Source organism: Lissotriton vulgaris, chromosome 9 (assembly GCF_964263255.1).
Source record: "Lissotriton vulgaris chromosome 9, aLisVul1.2, whole genome shotgun sequence".
Classification (NCBI taxonomy): Eukaryota; Metazoa; Chordata; class Amphibia; order Caudata; family Salamandridae; genus Lissotriton; species Lissotriton vulgaris.
Window position 1 is genome coordinate 578,072,578 of NC_141697.1, and position 25,407 is coordinate 578,097,984.

General features: G+C 50.6%; 1 protein-coding gene across 1 annotated transcript in view; it reads left to right on the forward strand.

The window, feature by feature from the left end:
• The window catches only part of LOC147691863 (nuclear RNA export factor 1-like), a 964,523-nt gene that overhangs the window by 737,281 nt on the left and 201,835 nt on the right, over positions 1-25,407 (forward strand). Inside the window, exons 16-18 of the mRNA XM_086938137.1 lie at positions 22,327-22,442; positions 22,871-22,913; positions 23,004-23,076. Of these exons, the coding sequence (XP_086794263.1) occupies positions 22,327-22,442; positions 22,871-22,913; positions 23,004-23,076 (232 nt within the window). The remainder of the gene's footprint in view (positions 1-22,326; positions 22,443-22,870; positions 22,914-23,003; positions 23,077-25,407) is intronic.

Genomic DNA, 25,407 nt, shown 5'->3' on the forward strand with positions numbered 1-25,407 from the left:
ACCAATTGGTATTGGGTCACTCTTGTAAGTCCTTGTACAGTGTACCATAGGTACCCAGGGCATAAGTGAACCCAAGGCCTACCAGGGGCTGCAGCATGTATTATGCCACCCCTGGCTGGCCATCCAAATCTGACACAACTGGCTGATCAATCAGCTGGGGCAAGGTGGTGTAATCACCCTTTGCTTTAGATATAGTATACCTATATCTAAACCTAAAATGGACACATATCCTCCTATAAGTCACTTCTATGGCAGACCTTAGCAATCCTGGAGGCAGAGTGCTTGGAATTATGTGAGATGGTGCTCTAGCATGAGCTGAGCCTGTCTGCAGCTTTCGGAACCAAGTCCTTTAGCTGTTTCCATGATAACGCTATACCATATACTCTTAAGTGCATTATAATCCTCGCGGTTATTGCTAACTTTGGTATAGCATTATCAAAACATGTCGAGTAAGGTGTCATACGAATTGGAATACTACCCCCTCGCCAATTCTGGTGACGGGGGTAGCATTCCACCCTTTTAGAGGGACACGACATGTATGTAACTGTGAACCCCGGTTAAAGTTAACTCGAGCCTCAGTGTAGGAAGGATACAGGATTGTATAATTTGATTATGAGGGAGCAGATCCTAAGTAATTATCAGAACCAGCTTTTGCACCAGCACCTGGTGGACTCAGATTTGGCCTCTCCCCAAGAATTGGGTAAGAGGGCAGATTAATGGGTCAGAACCAGGATTAGGCCTAAGAATCAGGGTAATGACCAAAAGAAGGATACTTCCAAGACTCAAGAGAAGGGTGGGGATAAATCTAAAGATAAGTCTCCCACAGGGCCCCAAAACTCCAAGGATGGGGGTGGGTTTACTTTTGGAACACTGGTGGACTCTGGCCTAACCAGGTCCCCATCCCCAACTGATCTTGTCTATGAAACTGGCATGGGGTTTACCAACTTCACTGATTGCCCAAACACTTTGAGCAAGTATAGACAAGAACCCCTCATCAATGGTCAAAAAGTTGAGGCCTATAGAGACACAGGGGCTAGTATCACTATGGTGACTGAGAACCTAGTCCCCTCAAGGCAACTTTTACCTGGTGCCACATACCAGGTGACGAACATTGATGGAGTTCAGAAGAATCATCCCATGGCAGTGGTAAATCTCAGCTGGGGAGGTGTCACTGGCCCCAAGAGAGTGGCAGTGTCCCCAAACTTGCCTGTAGATTGTCTACTGGGGAATGATTTGGAAATCTCAGCCTGGGCTGAGGTTGAACAACAAACCCATTCTAAAATGGTAAATCTCCATGGAAAGGTTAGTGGGGCTGTGATGGCCACAGCCCCAATCCAAGATGTCCTCCCTGAAAAGGTTGGTAGGGCTGTGCAAGACTCAGCCACATCTTCAGCAGAATCCCTTCCTGAACAAGTTAACAGAGCTGTTATGATAACAGCCCATACCCAAACTGAGTCCCTTCCTGAAAAGGTTGGTGGGGCTGTGATGGCCACAGCTCAAACTCAAACTGATTCATGTGTTGTGAAGCCTGAAACTATGGATCACTCCACACAAACAGAAAGCATTGAGGAGGAAGAGAAATCTCCCTCCCACCAGACATTAGGAAAGGATCAGCCTCCTCAGGGAACTGATCTTACCCCTTGTGAAGAAACTGCCCCAGAGGTAGTCAGGCCTAGCCTGGCAGAGCCCCTGATTTCAGTGGACCCTTCCAAGGTGGGACCCAGTCTGGAGCCGGTAACCTGCCCCTCTATACCCTGCCTCAGTCAGCCCAGGGCTACAGAGGTCAAGGAGGTCAGTGAGCCCTAAAGGGCCCCCTGTCAAATAGAGCACCCCCATCAGCAGATTAGGGGCACCAAAGCTAGCAGCCCTAGCAAGGTGAAAACTTAAAAAATTCCTGAGGGATCCCCCTTACCACTAGTTAAGGACCTCCCCCAAATGGACACTGTTGTGCACAGCCAAACCTGGGACCCCAAGGCCCTAACCCTGACCTGTCCCTCCAGTAAGCCAACCAAAGGGATCCAGCCTCCAGCTGTAGGCAGCCAGAGGTTGACCCTGAGAGCACAGTGCAACTCAGTCAAGGAAAGAAAGGCACACATGGTGGAAGATGATTGGAGGAAGCTGAGCCCTACATTAGTGGAGCCTCACTTCAGTACTCCATCTCAACACCAGCCTTTTACTTTGCCAAAACACACCACCGGTAGTGATTCCCTATGGTAGAGACCCTCTGATACCCCTAGGGTGAGGGATTGCTTAGTGGACCATGAGACAGGGGGTAACCATGCTAGTGCAGGTACTTCCTTATATAGCCACTTAGGCAATATAGGCTTACCTGGTCAAGGATAGCCTTATCTCCTTTTGTTTGGGGGGGGGGGGGGTTGTGTAGGAAGGTGGATACCTGACTATGGTTACCCCAGATTTTTTGCCTTGTGTTTAGCTGGTTTTCGACTTAGTTGGCCTGGGACCCTGCTAATCAGAGTCCCAGGCTATCTGCTCTCTCTGTAAAATGGACTCCATGCAGCCTAGGTGCATAACTAAATTGGCTTGAGTCACCTTATCAGCCCCTGTACAGTGTACTATAGGTACCCAGGGCATAGGTGCATCCAAGGCCTACCAGGGGCTGCAGCATATCTTTTGCCACCCCTGGCTGGCTATCCAAATTGACACAACTGGCTGATCACTCAGCTGGGGCAAGGTGGTCTAATCACCCCTTGCTTAGATATAGTATACCTATATCTAAACCTATATCTGGACACATATATACCTATAAGTCACTCCTATGGCAGGCCTTAACAATCCTGGAGGCAGAGTGCTTGGTTTTATGTGAGATGATGCTCTAGCATGAGCTGAGCCTGTCTGCAGCTGTCGGGACCAACTCCCTTAGCTGTTCCGGGATATTGCCATATCATATACTCTTAAGTGCATTATAATCCTCGTGGTTACTTGCTAACTATGGTTTGGCTCTATCAAAACATGTTGTGTAAGGTGTCATACGCTTTGGAATACTACCCCCTCGCCAGTCCTGGCGACGGGGGTAGCATTCCACCCTTCTAGAGGGAGAAGACATGTTACTTTGCTAAAACGCGGTTAATCCTAACCAGAGCCTCAGCATCACAAAATGGATGCTGCTGCCCCGACACAAGTCTGACCTCCTGCTGCTGACCGAAACTTGGCAGAGGAGGCCTGGACAAAGGGTTTCCTGTCGCAGGGAGGTGCTACACCACCCCAGACAGGAGATAGTGGATTGGTGCAGGGAGGGCTGAAAGAAACTAGACACTGCCTGGGGCGCACAAGGTGTCCCAGGCAAAATCCAGTCAAACCGGTTCTGGGGCACTCCAGCCCCAGTCCCAGCGCAACCCTGAACAAAGGGAAAGGGGTGTAACCACCCCCTTCCTGGGTCCCACCCATAGGAGGGACCTAGCAGGTAATCCAGCCCCCAAGATTGGAATAAAGGTGGGAGCAGTGCCAATGCACATCAGATTATCCTGACTGAAACTTATGAAACGAAACTCTGGACCCTTCGACATCCTACTCGACGTAGAAGACTGAAGAATCTCCCTTGTGGTCAAGGAGTGACCACCCTGTGCAAACAGGCACCATCCAGCGCGTCACCGTTTGCTTTGTTGCAGTTCCCGCCGGAACTCGAGCGACAGAGATCGACAAGACCCAGCTTTCCTGCCTTCCAACAGCCCGATCCACAGTCCCTGCAAAGCTGAGACCCGTGGAGGCGACCTGAAGCGTGGGGTTCGGCCATCTTGGAAAAACTACGAAGTGCTGACCGTGCAGCTCCCGAGGCTCCATCGACGCTGTGCATTGGGGTTTGAGAAGCCCCAGCCCTGAGCAGCTTTTGCACCGAAGCTCACCCCTCTACACTCACCGAGTGCTGCGTGGGGCCCTTCTGCATTTTCCTGCTCAACGCGTTGGTCCGGTCACTTCCCCGTTGGCTAGTGGCCCCAGTACCGACGAACCTTTGAATTTTCTCTGCTAGTCTGGTTGCTCCAGACTGGCCCTCGCTCCCCTGAAATGGAGCACCTGCTCTGACCTTGCTGGTCCGAGTAAGAAGCGATCTTCGAATCCTGCGTGGTTTGCGCTTGCCAAGGTTTGTTAGCTCCAATCTGGAAGCCAACACCGCCGACAGTGAGAGCCTTCGTGGGACAGCTCGTGATCCACTCCTGGACGTCCTCGATGCCCCAGAGTCCACGTGGCAGCGGAGACTTGCTACCCTTAGGTTAGCTTGTCTATAAGGTTGACTTACAACCATCACCATAAGGGATTGTTTGGACTGATACAAGATGCCCCCAGAATTGGAGACATCATATATCAGGCCAACTTCTCACACTCTGAAGCTGACTCCCAGCAGCCGATTTGAGACACAAAGCAGATTATCCAGATCCTCTATCGCGACTAAATCTCGACTAAAGAACAACCTCCCTTCCATGTGACTAATGCACCTGGTTGATAGGACTGTCGTGCTGCGTATATTATTGTCTTGATAAAGACCCGCTGCGACTGAAAACATTGGCGCTTTAAGGGTCGAAACGTCGACATCTATTCACAGGTCACATAAACTTGGAGCCCTCAACAAACTTGAAAGAAATGATAGGGTTCCTAGATTGTATTAGTTGATGGTCTTATGAAATATTTTGTATATACGTGTATAGTTTTTCTATATAAAATTTGGATATAATTTGTTTATCACAAATTCACTATTCACTAATGTCACTTGTTTTTGCACTGTATTTGATATAATGACAGTTAATGTATATAATGTACAGAATTGACTTTTTTTGACTCAGAAAATGATATAAAGATACTATAAAGCAATAGTTAGGTCCTCCTTCTTTATTTATTATAAGGATTTGTCACAGTATCTCAGAGGTGTTCTGTTGGTTCTATTAGTAGTATTGAAAAACTGTTTTGATAAATCATTTGTTGTTCAAACCCGACAGAACCATTATTTTCTAAATTACATATTACCCAGGTTCTGAGGGACACAGGGTCAACCCCGTTGTTTTTATTAAAAAAAAACTTCTCACACTCAGCATCACAAAATGGATGCTGCCACCACAGACACAAGTCTGACCTCCTGCTGCTGGGAGTCCTTCCAGCGAGGGAGGCCTGGACAAAGGGTTTCCTGCCTTGGGAGGTGCTAGCACCACCCCAGACAGGATTTTGTGTATTAGGTAGGACAGGCCTGAAAGGAATGAGACATGCCTGGGGCACACAAGGTGTCCCCATGCATACACCGGTTCAAACCAGTTGCTGGGGCACTCCAGCCCCAGCTCTGGCGCGAAACCGGACAAAAGATAGGGGGTGTAACCACCCCCCTTCCTGGTCCCACCCATAGGAGGGACCTAGTCATAGTACAGCCCCCTTTAGTATAATAAAGGTAGGAGCTGGTCCCATTCCAAATTAGATTAATCCTGATTTGAAACTACAAGAAGAAACTCTGGACTTCGACGTTCTGCTCCACTGAAGACTGAAGAAATCTCTCTTGTGGCCAAGGAGTGACCACCCTGCACAAGCAGGCACCATCAAGCGTTCCAGCGGTTCACTTTGTCGTCTTCCCTGGTGGATCCAGACTTCAGAGCCCGACGAGGCCCGGACTTCCAGACCTCTCCGACCTCTACCTACATCTGCAGCACAGCTGAGATCCATGGGTGCGACGAGACACGTGGGACCGGCCATCTTGGAAAAACTGCACTTCGCTTCCAGCACGACTTCAGAGGCATCCTTGACGAAGTGCTTTGGGGATTGAGAAGCCCCAGCCCCGAGCAGCTCCTGCACAGAAGATCAGCCCTCCAGCATCCACGAGATCTGCGTGGGGCCCTTTTGCTTGATTGCTGCTCGGCGCGTTGTCTGGTCACTTGCCGGCTGGCTAGTGACCTCCTAGACGACAATCCACGACATCTACACCGCTGGTCTGGTTGCTCGAGACTGGCCCTTGCTTCCCTGCAAAGGAGGAGCACCACGGACCCTCCTGGTCCGCACCAGACGCCTTTTGCACTCACCGCGTGGGTTGCCTTTGCCAAGGCCTGTTGACGCCGAATCCGGAACCAACACCGCCGACAGCGGGAGCCTGCGTGGGACAGCTCGTGCCTCCATCCTGGTCGTCGAAGACACCACCTGGTCCACGTGGCTGCAGAGTCAAGCATCCACTCTTCACCTGATCGCGACAACAGCATCTGGTTCCTTCCTGGTTCCACTCCAGTCACTGGCTAGTGACTTTGAACATTGTCCCCTCTGCTTTCAGGTCTTCATCTTCCTTGATCCACCCTTGGATCACTCCAGACAGCTTCCTCCTGGTCGCCTGCAGCATCTTTCGTCAAGGCTCCATAGACTTCAATGCGGAAACCCGACGCACTTTGACACCTATGCACCCGCAGCCCATGGGTGAGGTAACAAGAGCATTTCGGTGCTTAAGGGTAGATTAACTCTCCTAGTGTCCAGATTTCCAGTCGTTTTAGTCCTAACTAGTCAGAACTGTCCGTACTCACCTTTTTCGTAAATTGTACTGTCCATAGACTTTGTTACGCATCTCGCGTGTGAGTTCACACTCTGCACACGCGTCCCGTGGGCCTCCTGCCACTTACCTAAGGTTAGGGTAGTGTAGTCCCAGGGAACCTACAGCCTCTGGACAGCTCCATTTCTTCTATCAATTTCTTTATACCACTTGTTTAGTATATGGTTTGACGTGCCCCTAGGTCAGTAGACTTACCAGGGCCAACTTAAGCCTACATGAGGATGGAACTGGGGGAGCCCCAAACCCATCCTCAAGCAGGCCTAACCTTGGGAATAGACGAGTTAGGTCTCACTCCAGAGGCTCTAACAGATCTATTCACACCCATGTCTCTCAGGCATCTTCTCAGAGAGGGATGACATCCCCTCAGAGAAGAGAACATGAAGCAAAGATGAAGGAAGTGAATCTGAGGATCCAAAGGGAAGAACTTGCCCTTGCCAGAGAGCAGAAATTGAGTGGTTTAGAACCCACTGGTGGCAGCATTATCCCTAGAGATAAAGACAGGAGTTTTGATAATAGACACCTGAGTAAAATAGTGCCCTCCTATAAGGTAGGAGATGACATCCACAAATGGATGACTGCTCTGGAGAGGGCCTGCACAGTACAGCAGGTACCCCAGAGTCAGTGGGCAGCTATTGTGTGGCTCTCCTTTGAAGGTAAAGGTAGGGATAAGCTCCTCACTGTTAGAGCTGAGGATGCTAATGATTACTAAGTCCTGAAGACTGCACTGATTGATGGGTTTGGCCTAACAACTGAACAGTACAGGTTGATGTTCAGAGACACCCAGAAAACTCAGTCTCAGGACTGGACTGACTTTGTTGATTGTGCCACTAAGGCTTTGGAAGGCTGGTTACTGGGAAGTAAAGTTACTGATTACACAGGATTGTATAATCTTATTATGAGAGAGCAAATCTTACATAATTGTCAGAACCAGTTGTTGCATCAGCACTTGATTGACTCAGATCTGACCTCTCCCCAGGAATTGGGAAAGAAGGCAGACAGATGGGTCAGGACAAGGGTCAAGCAGCAGAACCAGAACCAGGGTGGTGGCCAGAAGAAAGCAGACCAAAAGGGTAATCAGAATCAGCAAAATGACCAGAAGTCTTCAACAGGGCCCCAACAATCTAAGGAGGGTGGGTCCCAGAATTCCCAAAAGAAGAAGACTGATATTCCAAGACAACCATGGTGCCAATACTGTAAAAGTAAGACTCACTGGTTTAGTGAGTGCACCAAGAAAGGCACAGCTCCTACCACTACTGCCCCTAAGGCACCTGCACCCCCTAGTGCAGTTCGTAGTGGTAGTGCACCCCCCAAGGCTATAGTTGGGTTAACCATGGGAACTGAGGTGGGTTCTGACTTAGTCAGGATACCTACTCAGGCTGTTCTTGTTTGTACTGGGGACATGGATATGACCCCTACTGTAAGTCCCAGTACTCTGGGCAAATACAGGCAAACGCCTTTAATCAATGGAAAAATGGCTCAGGCCTACAGGGACACTTGTGCCAGTGTCACTATGGTGACACCAAACTTTGTGGACCCTGATCAGGTAATACTAGGTTCAGACTACCTAGTGACCAATGCTAGCAATGTCACTACCAATCACAGTATGGCAGTTGTTAACTTCTCCTGGGGAGGGGTAACTGGCCTCAAAAGGGTTGTAGTTAGTTCAGACCTCCCAGTGGACTGTCTGTTGGGCAATGATTTGGAATCCTCCTTATGGTCAGATGTGGAGTATAGGACTCATGTGGAAATGGTAGGTTTGTCAGCACATGTCCTTGCTGTGACCAGGTCACAGGCCAAGAAATGCCCAGCTGAACAAGTGCTGGATCCTGGAACAAAGGACCAGACACTACCCAAGAGAAAGAGCAGTAGGGTTAAGGCAGTGCCTTTCCCCCTACCTCAAGGTGAGGATCAGCCCTCTCAGGAGGCTGACCCAAAGACCCCAGAAGGAACTGTCCTAGAAGAACTTGAACCTGAACAGGTTGAGTTTCTTGGGACAGGGGGACCTTCCAGGGCAGACTTGAGGCAGGCACAGTTAGACTGTTCCTCTCTTGAACCCCCTCAGACAGCAGGCTGCTGCTGAGGCTGCAGGGAATGCTACAGGTACCCACAAGGTGTACTGGGATGATGCACTCCTATACTCTGAGGCAAGAGACCCCAAGCCTGGTGCTACCAGGAGGCTGGTCATCCCCTTGTCTCTGAGAGGTTTCCTTCTTACCTTAGCCCATGAGATTCCCCTTGCAAATCACTTAGGCCAGAACAAGACTTGGGACAGGCTTGTCCCACACTTTCACTGGCCTCATATGTCTGAAGACACCAAAGAGTTTTGTTGCTCATGTGTCACCTGTCAAGCCAGTGGCAAATCAGGTGGCACAACAAAGGCCCCCCTTATACCACTACCTGTGGTGGGGGTACCCTTTGAAAGAGTGGGGATTGACATTGTTGGACCAATGGACCCCCCAACAGCATCTGGGCACAGATTTATACTGGTGGTAGTGGATCATGCCACCAGGTATCCAGAAGCTATTCCCCTTAGGACCACTACAGCTCCTGTTGTGGCCAGATCCCTACTTGCAGTTTTCTCCAGAGTGGGGTTTCCTAAGGAGGTTATCTCTGACAGAGGCGCAAACTTTATGTCAGGATACTTGACTGCAATGTGGAAGGAGTGTGGTGTAAATTACAAATTCACCACCCCCTACCATCCACAGTGCAATGGGCTTGTGGAGAGATTCAACAAGACCCTAAAAGGGATGATAAAAGGGTTACCTGAAAAGCTTAGGCGAAGATGGGACATCCTTTTACCCTGCCTTCTGTTTGCTTACAGAGAGGTCCCACAGAAGGGGGTTGGTTACAGCCCTTTTGAGCTTCTATTTGGGCATCCTGTAAGAGGACCCCTATGTCTTGTGAAGGAAGGATGGGAGTTACCTCTCAAAAAGCCTAAACTTGATATAGTGCATTATGTACTTGGTCTCCGCTCTAGGATGGCAGAGTACATGGAGAAGGCATCCAAAAACCTTGAGGCCAGCCAAGAACGTCAAAAAGCTTGGCATGACCAAAAGGCTGTCCTTACTGTTTACCAGCCTGGACAGAAGGTGTGGGTGTTGGAGCCAGTGGCCCCAGCAGCTCTCCTAGACAAATGGTCTGGACCCCATACCATCATTGAACAAAAGGGAGAGGTCACCTACCTGGTGGACCTTGGAACTCCCAGGAGCCCTCACAGAGTACTTCATGTGAACAGGCTCAATGCATTTTTTGACAGGGAGGACATGGGCTTGCTCATGGCCACAGATGAGGGACAGGAGGAAGAGAGGGACCCTCTCCCAGACCTGCTCACTCAGAACCCTGATGATGGGTCAGTAAATGGTGTGGTCTTTTCTGACAGCCTCTCTGAGCATCAGCAAAAGGATTGCAAACAGGTTCTTCAATCCTTTAGAAAAGTGTTCTCTCTGACACCCAGTCAGACAAACTGGTGCACCCATGAGGTGGACACTGGTGACAGTCTGCCTATAAAGAGTAAAATCTACAGGCAACCTGACCACGTCAGGGACTGCATAAAGAAAGAAGTACAAAAGATGTTGGAATTGGGAGTCATTGAACCCTCAGAGAGCCCTTGTGCTAGTCCTGTAGTTCTAGTGCCAAAACCTCACACCCAGGATGGTAAGAGAGAGATGAGGTTTTGTGTAGACTACAGGGGTCTCAATGCTGTCACTAAGACAGATGCCTATCCAATACCTAGAGCAGATGAACTCATAGATAAATTGGCTTCTGCCAAATTCTTGAGTACATTTGACCTAACAGCTGGTTATTGGCAAATCAGGTTAGCTGAGGATGCCAAGGCCAAAACAGCATTTTCTACCCCAGGAGGTCATTACCAGTTTGTGGTGATGCCCTTTGGTTTGAAAAATGCACCTGCCACTTTCAAAGGTTGGTGAACCAAGTTCTCACTGGGTTGGATGACTTTTGTGCAGCATATCTAGATGATATTGCTGTCTTCAGCTCCACCTGGGAGGATCACCTGATCCACCTGAGGAAAGTTTTGGAGGCCCTGCAAAAGGCAGGCCTCACTATCAAGGCTACCAAGTGCCAGATAGGGCAGAGTCAGGTTGTGTACCTGGGCCACCTTGTAGGTGGAGGTCAGATTCAACCATTGGAGAGCAAGATATAAAGGACTGGGCTCCTCCAACCACCCAGACACAGGTCAGAGCTTTCTTGGGCCTGTCTGGTTACTATAGGAAATTTGTCAGAAATTATGGGACCATTGTGACCCCACTTAATGACCTAACAAGTAAGAAAATGCCAAAGAAAGTTCAGTGGACAGTTAGCTGTCAAAAGGCATTCGATGACCTAAAGCAGGCCATGTGCACTGCACCTATTCTCAAGAGTCCAGACTACTCCAAACCTTTCATTGTCCAAACAGATGCTTCTGAGTTGGGTGTGGGAGCTGTTCTATCTCAACTGAATATTGATGGTCATGACCAGCCCATTGCTTTTATAAGTAGAAGGCTGACGCCTAGAAAGAAATGTTGGTCAGCTATTGAGAGGGAGGCCTTTGCTGTGGTTTGGGCCCTGAAGAAGTTGAGGCCATACTTGTTTGGAACTCACTTCAAGATTCAGACAGACCATAAGCCCCTCTTGTGGCTAAATCAAATGAAGGGTGAAAACCCCAAACTTCTTAGGTGGTCCATTTCCCTACAGGGGATGGACTTTAATGTGGAGCACAGACCAGGGACTGACCATGGCAATGCAGATGGTCTCTCCAGGTACTTCCATTTAGAACAAGAAGACTCACCTGGTCAAGGTTAGTTTAATGTCCCCAAGTTTGGGGGGTGGGGGTTATGTAGGAGAGTAGGGTCTGCAATCCTATGGTCACCCCAGATTTTTGCTTTTTGCTTCACTGGTTTACGACTTTCCCTGGCTGTGGGCCTGCTAATCAGACCCACAGCCTAGCTGTTCTCTCTCTAAATTGACATCCATGTACCTTAGGTGCATTTACCAATTGGTATTGGGTCACTCTTGTAAGTCCTTGTGCAGTGTACCATAGGTACCCAGGGCATAAGTGAACCCAAGGCCTACCAGGGGCTGCAGCATGTATTATGCCACCCCTGGCTGGCCATCCAAATCTGACACAACTGGCTGATCAATCAGCTGGGGCAAGGTGGTGTAATCACCCTTTGCTTTAGTTATAGTATACCTATATCTAAACCTAAAATGGACACATATCCTCCTATAAGTCACTCCTATGGCAGGCCTTAACAATCCTGGAGACAGAGTGCTTGGAATTATGTGAGATGGTGCTCTAGCATGAGCTGAGCCTGTCTGCAGCTTTCGGAACCAAGTCCTTTAGCTGTTTCCATGATAACGCTATACGATATACTCTTTAGTGCATTATAATCCTCGCGGTTATTGCTAACTTTGGCATAGCATTATCAAAACATGTCGAGTAAGGTTTCATACGAATTGGAATACTACCCCCTCGCCAATTCTGGCGACGGGGGTAGCATTCCACCCTTTTAGAGGGACACGACATGTATGTAACTGTGAACCCCGGTTAAAGTAAACTCGAGCCTCAGCATCACAAAATGGATGCTGCCACCACAGACACAAGTCTGACCTCCTGCTGCTCGGAGTCCATCCAGCGAGGGAGGCCTTGACAAAGGGTTTCCTGCCTTGGGAGGTGCTAGCACCACCCCAGACAGGATTTTGTGTATTGGGTAGGACAGGCCTGAAAGGAATGAGACATGCCTGGGGCACACAAGGTGTACCCGTGCATACACCGGTTCAAACCAGTTGCTGGGGCACTCCAGCCCCAGCTCCGGCGCGAAACCGGACAAAGGATAGGGGGTGTAACCACCCCCCCTTCCTGGTCCCACCCATAGGAGGGACCTAATCATAGTACAGCCCCCTTTAGGAGAATAAAGGTAGGAGCTGGTCCCATTCCAAATTAGATTAATCCTGATTTGAAACTACAAGAAGAAACTCTGGACTTCGACGTTCTGCTCCACAGAAGACTGAAGAAATCTCCCTTGTGGCCAAGGAGTGACCACCCTGCACAAGCAGGCACCATCAAGCGTTCCAGCGGTTCACTTTGTTGTCTTCCCTGGTGGATCCAGACTTCAGAGCCCGACGACACCCGGACTTACAGACCTCTCCGACCTCTACCTACATCTGCAGCACAGCTGAGATCGTGGGTGCGACGAGACACGTGGGACTGGCCATCTTGGAGAAACTGCACTTCGCTTCCAGCACGACTTCAGAGGCATCCTTGACGAAGTGCTTTGGGGATTGAGAAGCCCCACCCCCGAGCAGCTCCTGCACAGAAGATCAGCCCTCCAGCATCCACAAGATCTGCGTAGGGCCCTTTTGCTTGATTGCTGCTCGACGCGTTGTCTGGTCACTTGCCGGCTGGCTAGTGAACTCCTAGACGACGATCCACGACATCTACACCGCTGGTCTGGTTGCTCCAGACTGGCCCTTGCTTCCCTGCAAAGGAGGAGCACCCCGGACCCTCCTGGTCCGCACCAGACGCCTTTTCCACTCACCGCGTGGGTTGCCTTTGCCAAGGCCTGTTGACGCCGAATCCGAAACCAACACCGCCGAGAGCGAGAGCCTGCGTGGGACAGCTCGTGCCTCCATCCTGGTCGTCGAAGACACCACCTGGTCCACGTGGCTGCAGAGTCAAGCATCCACTCTTCACCTGATCGCGACAACAGCATCTGGTTCCTTCCTGGTTCCACTCCAGTCACTGGCTAGTGACTTTGAACATTGTCCCCTCTGCTTTCAGGTCCTCATCTTCCTTGATCCACCCTTGGATCACTCTGGACAGCTTCCTCCTGGTCGCCTGCAGCATCTTTCGTCAAGGCTCCATAGACTTCAACGCGGAAACCCGACGTACTTTGACACCTATGCACCCGCAGCTCGTGGGTGAGGTAACAAGAGCATTTCGGTGCTCAAGGGTAGATTAACTCTCCTAGTGTCCAAATTTACAGTCGTTTTAGTCATAACTTGTCAGACCTGTCTGTACTCACCTTTTTCGTAAATTGTACTGCTCATTGACTTTGTTACGCATCTCGCGTGTGAGTTCACACTCTGCACACGCATCCCGTGGGCCTCCTGCCACTTACCTAAGGTTAGGGTAGTGTAGAAGGGCGCTAGAGGGCGCACAAGCGGAATGGCCGCTTAGTATCGCAGCTCCCGCTCCTTGGGACATTATCCTGCTGTTATCCTCTGCCACAGGGTCCACATCAGCTTACATTCCTGGCGATTCGCGGCAGGACACTTGTCTCTGCCCTCGGTCCAAGTTTGGTGCCGCTGGGAGATTTGGAGTCGGAGCGGTGCCTCATTAGAATATTGCCGACGACGGCTCTGGTGCGGTGGAGTGCATGCGGCCGGCCCTGCAGACCTACGCTGGGCCGGGGATCACCACGAGGAATTAGGCCTCTCCCCTCAGCGGCTAGCGGACCCCTGGACGACTCACCGCCGGCGGACCTGAGGCGGAGGTAAGGGGCGGCCTGCCCGGTGCTACGGGGACCCTCCCCGCCCCCCCCCTGCTGCTCTCGCTGCCCCCGTATGGGAAACTGCTGCTCCCTCCGTTGCTGGCGGACCCCTGGACGACTCACCGCCGGCGGACCTGAGGCGGAGGTAAGGGGCGGCCTGCCCGGTGCTACGGGGACCCTCCCCGCCCCCCCCCCCCCCCCTGCTGCTCTTGCTGCCCCCGTCGGGGAAACTGCTGCTGCCTCCGTTGCTGCGGGCTGCCGGGGGGCGGACACTACACAGCCTGCCTGGTCCCTGTGAGGTGCCGGGCCCGATTGGTGACGGGCGGCGCAGGCCATTATACTGCTCGGCGGAGCGGCTGCCTGTCAGGCCTGGACCCTCGAGCCTGCTGTCGATCCTATATCGGATCTTTGCCGGCCCTAGCTGCTCACTTTGTGCCAGTTCTTGGGACGCTACCCCTCGCTGCAGAACAGCCGCACCTTCTGAGGGGAGAGGGCTGGGGCCCTTCCACGCTCCCCACCTCCTCACCGGACATTGCTCTGCTGTCTCCTGGCTGTGCTGTGCGGGACGGACCTGCTGCAGGCGCCCCAAATTGGCCGCCGCACCTGCGGGGCACACCCCCACTGCGCCTCGGCCTTCCTGCCTCTGACACTTACCTGGACCTGCCGCGCCGCCACTCTCCGCAGCAGTTTTCATGGGCCGGGCCTCACCACCATCGCTGCTGGACCTTCGCCGCCCCCTTTTCGGCCACTGGACTGCGCAGGGCCTGCGCCTGGATCCTTGTTGAACTCTCTCGACACTGCCCTGCATACTGGTGACAGCGCCCTAGATCGAAGACCCGTAGTGCTACAGCACTTTACGCTCCTGGGGTGTCGTGTCCCAGCACCACCATGGTGCGCCCAGAAAACCGCCAGACCAAGCTCAGCTTTGATGCTGCGAAGAAGGGCGCGAAATCAACGCAGCTGGACCCGGACCCTAGCACGTCCTCCCCGAGGGCCGCCGCCTCCTCAGCTAAGGACGCCGACCTGTCCAGCCTGATACAGGAGATGCGACAGGGCTTCGCCACTGTTGTAGAGAAGGTTGATGGTGTCACCGCACGGCTGGACGCACTGGTGCACAAGGTAGACCGACATGAGGAACGCATCACGGCCGCGGAGCAACGCATCTCCAATACCTCGGACGTGGCCACGTCTCACACCACTCAACTTTCCAGGATGGACAACCTCCTCCGGATCATAGCGGCAAAAAATGAGGATTTGGAAGCCCGTAGTCGCCGTAACAACATACGGATTACCAATGTGCCGGAATCCACAGATACGGGCAGGATGGAGCTGTACGTGGAGAAGCTGCTCAAGGGGTCCATCGGCGAAGACGCTTTTTCACCTCAGTTCATTTTTGAGAGGGCGCACCGCTCCTTGGCACCTATGCCCAAACCTGGCCTGCCACCGCGCCCCATCATTGCTCGGCTGCTGAATTACCGAGACAGGGACACAGTACTCCGAGCGGCCCGGTCTCAAAGGTCGCTGCAATACAATGGAGTCACCTTCTCCATCTACCCGGACTTCACGCCAATGGTGCAGGAGGAGCGGCGTAAGTTCATGCCGGTGAAGAAAAAGCTACGTGAGGCGCAGGTCGATTATGCGCTCTTGTACCCTGCAAAGCTACGCATCACTCATCAGGGCAAGCAACGGTTCTTCACCAACCCACAGAAGGTAGAAGACTTTCTCAAATCGCTCCGGAGGGCGCGCAGGGAGGACCGAGATGTGGAGGAAAACCGCAACGAAGCAGACTTGTCCCCGGCGCCTCATGAAGACTGACTGCGGGTATCCGCTGCATTGCGCACCCTACCTGCGGCTACTTGTGACTTTCCCGAACATTGATGCACAGGCGCGAGAGACCGAAAGGACAGCGACCCTGCATGGACTCTTCACCCCTGTGGTAACGTAACCCAAGGACCACTTTCCTGGCCCTAGTCTCCACCGAGGGCGGCACAGATACGAGGCTGGGGTCTAGGAAGTGGCTGTGCGTTCTCTATGTCTTACCCCCACTGGGAGATCCCCTTTGACTTGCTGGCGTTCCAGCTGTTCATGTTACTTGACTTGGGGGAGGGGGGAGGGGGGTGGATTGTTGGGTGGGACTGCTTGGCTGCTGGCATGATTGGGATGCTGGGGTGGGTGGTGGGATGGGATTTTAATTTTTTTCTTCGAGGCAATCATCTCTTGGACTGCATGCTTGAACTCTACCTTGGTGTGCGCACTGGTGCTGGTGGTGCGGGGGTGATTTATTTATGCTGCCCAGGGCGGCATTGTGCTGGCTTTTGTTGTGTCATCCATGGCCGCTCCGGTAGCTAACGCACAATTAACTTGTTTATCCTGGAACATAAGAGGGTTGAATAATGCCAGAAAGTGTCGAGATGTCATTGCATACCTTGATAGGCATCACGTGCTAGTCGCTATGCTGCAGGAAACACATTTGTCACCACAGGGCGGTACATCATTTGCAAGTAGGTGGGCTGGGGAGCGAGTCTTCTCCTCCTATTCTACCTATTCGAGGGGAGTCGCTATCCTCATTGCCCGCAGGGTCCCCTTTCAGAAGTTTGGAGACCTACTTGACGGAGAGGGCAGATATGCGCTTCTGTGGGGCAGGATAGGCCGCGACACTGTCACATTTGTATCCATGTATGCGCCTAATGTTGACACACCAACTTTTTTCACTACACTCTGGGGCAAAATTCTCTCTATTGCATCGAAACATGTGGTTTGGGGAGGGGACTTTAATCTGGCGATGCAACCACAGCTAGATAGGGCGGATGGGGTCAGCATCTATAAGGCCAAGGCAAGGGAGGCGCTGGAGGGCATCGTTGGGGAGGGCGGACTACTGGACGCCTGGCGACACTTGCACCCCCTGGGGCGGGAAGGCACGCACTTTACATCATATACCGGAACCTGGGCACGTTTAGACTACTTTCTCATCACAAAGGATGTTGCTGTGGAACTGGTGGGGGTCCGTCACTTGCCGCGGACATACTCTGATCACAGCCCTGTCTTGCTACACTGCCGTACACCAGGCTGGGACAGTCCTCGGCCGCAGTGGCGACTTCGCCCTGATATCCTCCTTGATAACCTATTTCACACTGAGCTAGGGGAAGAGATAACGGATTTCTTCACTAGGAATAGGGGATCGGTAGACTCTGTTGAGCATATATGGGAGGCGTTCAAGGTTACAGTCAGGGGGTATTGCATATCCAAGGGCCATGGTGTCCTACGCACAATCCTTGCATCTATCCGCACATTGGAGAGAGACTTGCGGGATTTAGAACTTAGGATGGTGTCCAACCCCGACCCAGGTCTGCAGGCCACCTTTAGGGAACAGCTGTCGCGTTATGAAGAGGAGGCTGCGCGAGAAGCAAAGTTTAGGGGCAAACACTGGCGGGCCCGCAGATATTGCGAAGGGGACGGGCCCGGGAAGGCACTTGCCGTGATTACACAACCACTGCGAGCTCACAACACCATATTAGAACTCACCGACACCTCTGGCACTGCTGTTCGAAACTCAGACGCGATCCTCGCTACTTTTGTGGCGCATTACCATTCACTCTACACTTCCACGGTAGGGCCTGATGCATCCTATACTGACTACCTAAGCGACGTCGCACTGTGTTGGCTTAGTGACGGCGATAGGGAGTTTCTCGCGGCTCCGTTCGAGCTAGACGAGGTGCGAGAGGCCATTATGTCCCTCAAGAATGGCAAAGCCCCAGGGCTCGACGGTATACCAGCCGAATTCTACAAAGCTTACATCGACATTATGGCCCCGGTACTCAGCGAGGTCTTCTCGGAATCACTATGCGGCGGGGTGCTCCCCTGTTCCATGCGCGAGGTGGTGATCACATCCCTCCTAAACCCGGTAAGGACCCCAAATCCTGTAACTCCTACCGTCCGCTCTCCCTCCTCAATTGCGATGTAAAGATCCTTGCCAAGGTCTTGGCCACCCGGCTGTCGTTATTAATGACCAGACTTGTACTGCCCGACCAGTCCGGCTTTGTGGCAAGCAGGTCTACTTCCCACAACCTTCGCACGCTCTTCTCCCTGCTCCGCACGGTGCACCCTGACACACCTGTGGCGGCCGTTTTCCTCGACGCGACCAAGGCTTTCGACTCCGTCAAATGGCCATACCTGTTCTCAGTGCTGGCTAGCATGGGATTTCCTAAATTATTTATATCCTGGGTCCACCTGCTGTATACTCGCCCTATGGCAAGAGTATTGATCAACGGTCATCTATCTCAGCCCATCGCATTCACCAGGGGTACGAGACAGGGATGCCCTCTCTCTCCCCTATTGTTCGCCATAGCTGCCGAGCCTCTTGCCTGTCGACTGCGCCAATTACATCGCGGCGGCACAGTACAATGCTTGCAGCGCCAGATTGATGTGTCCCTCTACGCGGGCGATATCACACTTTATGTCAAACATCCCGACGTATATCTTAATACGTTACTTAGGGAGTTTGTATTGTTCGGCGGGATGTCTGGTGTCCATATCAACTGGTCCAAGTCGCAGCTCTTCCCCCTGACCGATGCGGTGACCGATTTCCCCCTCGATTACCCACTTGAGTGGTGTCAATCTGACCTCCGCTATCTTGGGATAAACATCTCACGGGACAGGGACGAGACACTGCGATCCAACTACGGGGTGGCGATAACCAACCTGATCGCTTCAGTGGACCGCTGGATCACCCTACCTCTATCCATGGCCGGGAGAGCGTCGCTCATAAAAATGGTGGTGCTCCCCCGCTTTCTGTACTTCTTTCTTAATATACCTTACTACCCTGGCGCTAATTTTTTCCGAACCCTGCGGTCGGAGCTGCGACGGCTCTTCTGGGGTGGCAGGAACCCCCGACTTAAGTGGTCCACCATTACCCTCCCCTATGACAAAGGAGGTTTCGATGTTCCTGATTTCGAAGCCTACTATCAATGTGCGCAGGCGCACTTCGCCTACCACTGGATGGCCCCTACTCCCTTTATGCCGCATGTAGCGGTGGAGGACTGGATAGTACATCCTCTCCCGCTCAATGGCTTGCTTCACTGTCCTGAATCTGCCATCACTACACCACATACGTCAGTCTCCTGCACATTGGACGCATGGCGCCGCATCGCCAGGGGCTTGGCTTGTAAACTTCTTTATTCACCCAAATTACCGCTCGCGCATCACCCTGATCTCACCCTCTTGGGGGAACTGGGCTTTCGAAACCTCTGTGCAAAACTACGAATCTCTAGCTGGGGTGATCTGTTCACCAATGGCATCTTCAAGTCAGCAGACCTGTTCTTTGCTGAACGTGACCGCACTCCCCTAGACCTCTTCTACTATGTGCGGCTGCGGGCGGGGATGAGAGACATACTGCCAGAATTTCCCAACGAACCCGACACTCTGCCACCGCTACACTTTTTATTGAGCTCACAGGAAGGAGCCCATCTGGTCTCCGTCCTTTATCTACAACACAGGGGGGCTGCCCAGATACCGGAATCCATTGCGCGGATGCGCTGGGCTACCGAACTCGCAATCGACATATCAGACGAGCAGTGGCACCGCTGCTGCGCGCTCACATCTCTCATTTCTGCCAGCAGCAGACTAAAGATCATCCATTATAAATACTTGCAGCGAGTATACTACACGCCGGCGAGGAAGCGGCGCTTCGGACTGACTGATGACGACCGCTGTGAGCGTTGCCATATTGCTGGTGCTGACTTCCTTCACTTGGCGTGGGCTTGCCCTCGGGTGGCGACCTACTGGCAACAAGTGCTTGATGCACTTGCTGAGATGGTTGAGGAGCCCGTGCCACCTGATCCATTGGTGGCCCTGCTTGGGGATTCTGTGCGCTTTCCCAGGTCCTGCCGAAAATTCATTGACACTGCACTCCTGCTGGCCAAGAGACGAGTGGCATGCCGGTGGGGAAGGGGCAGAGCGCCCAAATTTAAGGACTGGCTGGGCGACCTGACTTATTGCCAAGAGCAACACGCGACATTTGCCGAACTGTTGCCTATTTCGTGTCGCCCCGGTGACATTTGGGATCCACTGGTGCAGTACCTACTTACGCGCTCTGAAGACACGAACCCGGCAGGTGACCAACCCATCATAGATTAGTACACTGCTCCAATGCTGGACCTGGCTGGGGATCCTCTTTCAGCGTGCATGCCTCCTCCTTGTGCTTTCCAGGGGGAGTACCCCCCGATTCCGAACACTGTGCACTTGTTGACCCCCCCCCCCTCCCCCAGACCCCACGCGAAGCCCACACCATGGCTATACTAACCTGGAATGCCATTACTCCCTCTTACTTACATGCGGACCGTATGTGCCCTACCCCCCCTATGACATGACACCCACTGCAGGCTGACCCTCTGGGACTCCATACCTACCTTGACTTCTGGCTTATAGAGACCCTCTTGCTGGGGCGACTGGGACTTGCACACACTCGCATATACACCTCTGCACACATAGCATGCCACACCTGCTCACTGCTGCTTAATTCACCATGTAGCATGACTTGCCTCTTCGTTATTACATTGTTGGGTTGTTATGTTAAGATGTTGTAAACCCTCAAAAAACAGAAACGGAGAGGGGAGAACTCTCTTTTCTCTCCGATGAAAAACACTGTTCTGCTGCTGTTCCTCCTTTTCTGCCGTACCACATCGGCGGCACTACCCCACTTCATTTCTTCCATGTAATGCCGTCGGGCCTCCGGGATGCCGACACTAAGGCTGTGTACACTTCTGCGCCTATTTGCTGCCGGCCTCCGGGTTGTGGGCACGACAAGCTGTGTGACACGTCTTTAATTATACAATAAAGCAGATTTGAACTCCAAAAAAAAAAAAAAAAAAAAAAAGGTTAGGGTAGTGTAGTCCCAGCGAACCTACAGCCTCTGGACAGCTCCATTTCTTCTATCGATTTCCTTATACCACTTGTTTAGTATATGATTTGACGTGCCCCTAGGGCAACATTGTATTTGTGCAACTTAAACGTATTTTTCCTAAGAGTCTTGTCATGTGCTTAGCCCTCTGACCTCATAAAGAGTTCATAGGTGTTTGTTATTAATAAATATATTGTTTATTTTCATAACAACCTGTGTGGTGTCCTTTCATCTGGTATTCAAGGGGTTATATGTGGTAAAACAGCTGGCTTCACATGCCAAAAGAGTTTAGCCTAAGACTGCTTTGTCCATGCTACCATTAGGATAGCTGGTCTATAAGGTTGACTTACAACCAATCACCATAAGGGTTGTTTGGACTGATACAAGGTGATCACTAGAACTAGTGAGCATCATATATCAGGCCAACTTCTCACAGTATGCATCTGTTCTTGGCATGTAAAATTGTAGCTTCATATGCACCCATCCGCCTCCCGGGGTATCTGCTGCAGTATTATCTTACTTAGATACAACACACATGGACATCTCTTTCTATTGTTACTAACTCCATCATTACCCTTATGGCAAAAAACAATCTGGGAATGGAGTCGATGCCCATGCGCACTATCACCGTAAGGAGGAGTCACCTACCTCGTGACTGGGAAGACTTCTTCGAAGTAAAGCAAAGTGCAAACATCCAAGCCCAACACCAGATGGCGAGCTATGCTAACGCATATGAATCTACATCTCTACATGCCAAAAACAGATGCATACTGGGTAAGTAGCTTTTCCCTTTTATACAAAAACAATTGGTCTAAAGTTCAGTCTTTGAGTGTGTGAATTCATTTGCCGACTGAATGTGTACAGCAAATGCTTAACACTGTCCTCTGATACTGCCTTACTGATCGACCACACTACCACAAATAGAGAGTGAGGTGCTATATAACTTTACCTCTGCCTACCTCTGGGGTTCCACTGTACTGTGCACACTATACATCACTATGTTATAGTATATACAGAGCCGGCTGCCTACAATGTGTCCTATAGGTACATCGTTACTGAAGGTAAGTAACGTGTTAATTTTGAGTCTGTGTGTTTCTGTAGCGTCTTTGTCGAAATCTTTCTTTGATGTACTGGTCACATTTTCCTCCCCCTTTTCTGGTTATATTCTTTCTTTACTACCTTTCTCGTGCTCTAAATGAGAATCATAGATTACCCATTGGAACATGTGTTCTGTACCTTCTGATATCCAAATAGATGGCTAGAAGTTCAGTCACTCATGATCTACCACGGTTTCCTAAAGCACTTGCTACTCGGTGTGTTCCAGGAATCTTCCTCTGAAGTCAGGAAATACTTTAATCAAGTGATGCTTACTTTGAAACATGACCGTGTCCATTGAGTATTTACCGTCTCATCTCTTGCAGTTATAAGATTCAAACAACTGAAGCATGCTAGGCTCAATGTCGTGGCCCTCCTGAATGCGCTGCCGAAGACTCTCCATGACATCAATTCCTTTGTGATCGACATCACCGCTCAGACAGTGAGTCTCATTGAAAAACTTTGTTAACCACAACCTTTGTGTGTTTTTCAGGGGTGAGCTTCAATCATCACATGCCCTCAATTCTTGCTCTTCCTTGACTTCACCCCTTAATCTGTCCATTATCTAGCACCTTTGGTCTCCACCACCGTTCATGCCCCTTTGCTTTGTTTCCTTCTGCCTTTTTTCTTTCCTCTCAATAGGTCTAATTTATCATCTCCTCTGTTAGCTCTTCTCTCTCTCTCCATGTGCCCTCTGCCCTCCGTGAGCTTTTCTTCTACTTTGCCCCCTCCCGCTGTTATCCTTGTCATCCCCTGTTCTGTTTCCATTGTTCTTATTATGCTTTCTACCTAATTCTCCCCATTTATCTCCATGTTTTTCACCTCTCTTCTGTTTCTAGTGCATCCAACATTGTGCTTTTTTTCCCTCAGAACACTCTCTTGTGCTTCGCTGTTCATGGCATTTTCCAGGAGGGTAAGCATTTCAAGTCCTCCGCAATCGTGATAACCAAACTCTGTTGTTTCTCTTCTTAATTTTATGTTTTTTTGTGTTTTGTTTGTATAGTTGAAGGGAAATTTCAATACTTCAAGAGGGCATTTAACCGGGTGTTTATCGCAGTACCTGCTCCAAACGCTGGGTAAGGTTACAGCTATACTCTGTAAAGGCAGTAGCCAGACACTTTTGTAGATGTCAGCAGGGTTATGGAGCTGAAGCCTGCAGACTACTCGTACTGTCAGTTACTTTTAGATATTATTACTTATATAGACCTAGGTGAACTAGCACAGCAAGCAGACAAAACATTTGTGTGCACGCTTAACAGTATCCCTCACTACCCCCGCACACTAGTTCAGTCTTACACAGCAGTTGAGCTGGGGGCCAGAGAACTCTTACTTGAAAAATATATGACCCCAAGCAGGATGTAATAGAACACGGAGTTCAATTGTCAGTGTTTTGCAGTGTGATTCTTTTCTAGATTCACATGCTGTGCATTATTCTGCCATCTTGTGGTTGGGTCCGGAACTGTAGTATTTCTTCTTTTTTTTTTCTTTTCTTTTTTTTGTTGGTGGCGTCGACCATTTGGTGTCCTTCTGTGACGTCGACGTGCTTCCTCCAAAACCTCCCACCTTTGGTCGCCATCTTCAGATTCTTTTTTTCCACCGTTGGGTCTGGATCGATACGGAAGGAACTCCCAAGATTGAAGAGAAGAATCAACTAAAATAATGGAAAAATAAGAGAAACACCGGTAGGACGGTTTTTCGACTTTCATCCCAAGAAAAAGACGAGAGTTCGACGAAGGGTCGAAAAGCAAGATCTTCGACGACGATCGGAGAATGCGCGTGCATAGGGCTCCTTGTGCGCGGTAATAGACAAGACACTGTTCAAGTTTTGCAAGAACTGTCACCACAAGTATGCACAGAAGGATCAGCTCCCGGTCTGCAACCTGTGCCCGCTGCTGGATCATCAGAGTGACGACTGTAACGCCTGCTCCGTCTTCACTCCGAAGACGTTGAGGGTGAGAGAAAGGCAGTGACAAGCCAACTACAACATGCAAGGCCAAGGACCACCGCCGACGCTGCGAGACCTGGGTCTCTCTAGTGAGGAGGAAGATAACGTCGCCGAACGGCCAGAGGGCGACGAGGACAGAGATGTTTTGGTCGTGGGGGTCGAGAAGAAGTCTTCGAAAAAACTAGAAGAGTCTCGAAAATCAGACTCTAGACCAGAGGTCTTCAAACTTTTTGATGCTGAGACCCCCTTGTAAAACCTTTTTAGGCGTAAGGACCCCTTCCGACAAAAGTTTCTAGAAACTGGTACTCCTCATCATCAACTTTTGACAACCATAAATGCACCTGTTAGACCTCATCACATCCATCCATCCATCATTCATCCACTCACAATTTCAAACATCTATCCATCCACCCTTTCATCCTTCAAGCCATACATCCATTCTTCATCCATCCACCCTTTCATCCTTCCACCCATACATCCATCTTTTACCCCTCCATCCATCCACCCACCTTTTCACACATTCAACCATGATTCATCCATGCAACCTTTTATGCATCCATACATCCATCCACCTTTTCATCCTCCCATCCATACACCCATCCTTCATCCATCCACCCTTTCATCCATCCATCCATCCACCCATCATTCATCCCGCCACCTTTTCACATATCCATCCATGCATCATTCATCCATGCAACCTATTATCCATCCATACATCCATCCTTCATCCATCCACCCTTTCATCTTTCCATCCATCCATCCATCCTTCATCCGTCCACCCTTTCTTCTTTCCATCCATACATCTATCCTTCATCTATCCACCCTTTCATCCTTCAATCCATACATCCATCCTTCATCCATCCACCCTTTCATCTTTCCATCCATCCATCCTTCATCCGTCCACCCTTTCTTCCTTCCATCCATACATCTATCCTTCATCTATCCACCCTTTCATCCTTCCATCCATACATCCATCCTTCATCCATCCACCCTTTCATCCATACATACATACATCCACCCATCATTCATCCCCCCACCTTTTCACACATCCATCCATGCATCATTCATCCATGCAACCTTTTATCCATCCATACATCCTTTCATCCATCCATCCATCCTTTCATCCATCCATCCTTCATCCGTCCACCCTTTCATCCTTCCATCCATACATCTATCCTTCATCCATTCACCATTGTCATATAGATGCTGCTTTTCTATATATTGTGTTAAGTTAGCATGAGTTTATTAAATGTTTAAACGGCATATTTTCCTTTGGCTTCAGTTTGCACACAACACATAATTGTTATTGTAGCTTTCAACCTAGACGAAAGATGTGATTTATTTGAGAATATTATGTTATTGCTCTGATATCTGTCGTGCTTGGTACACTGTCTGAACAATGGGTGCCGAACGCTCTAAGAATAACCTAACACAAGGTTGCTGGGAGCTCTGATCCTCGCAC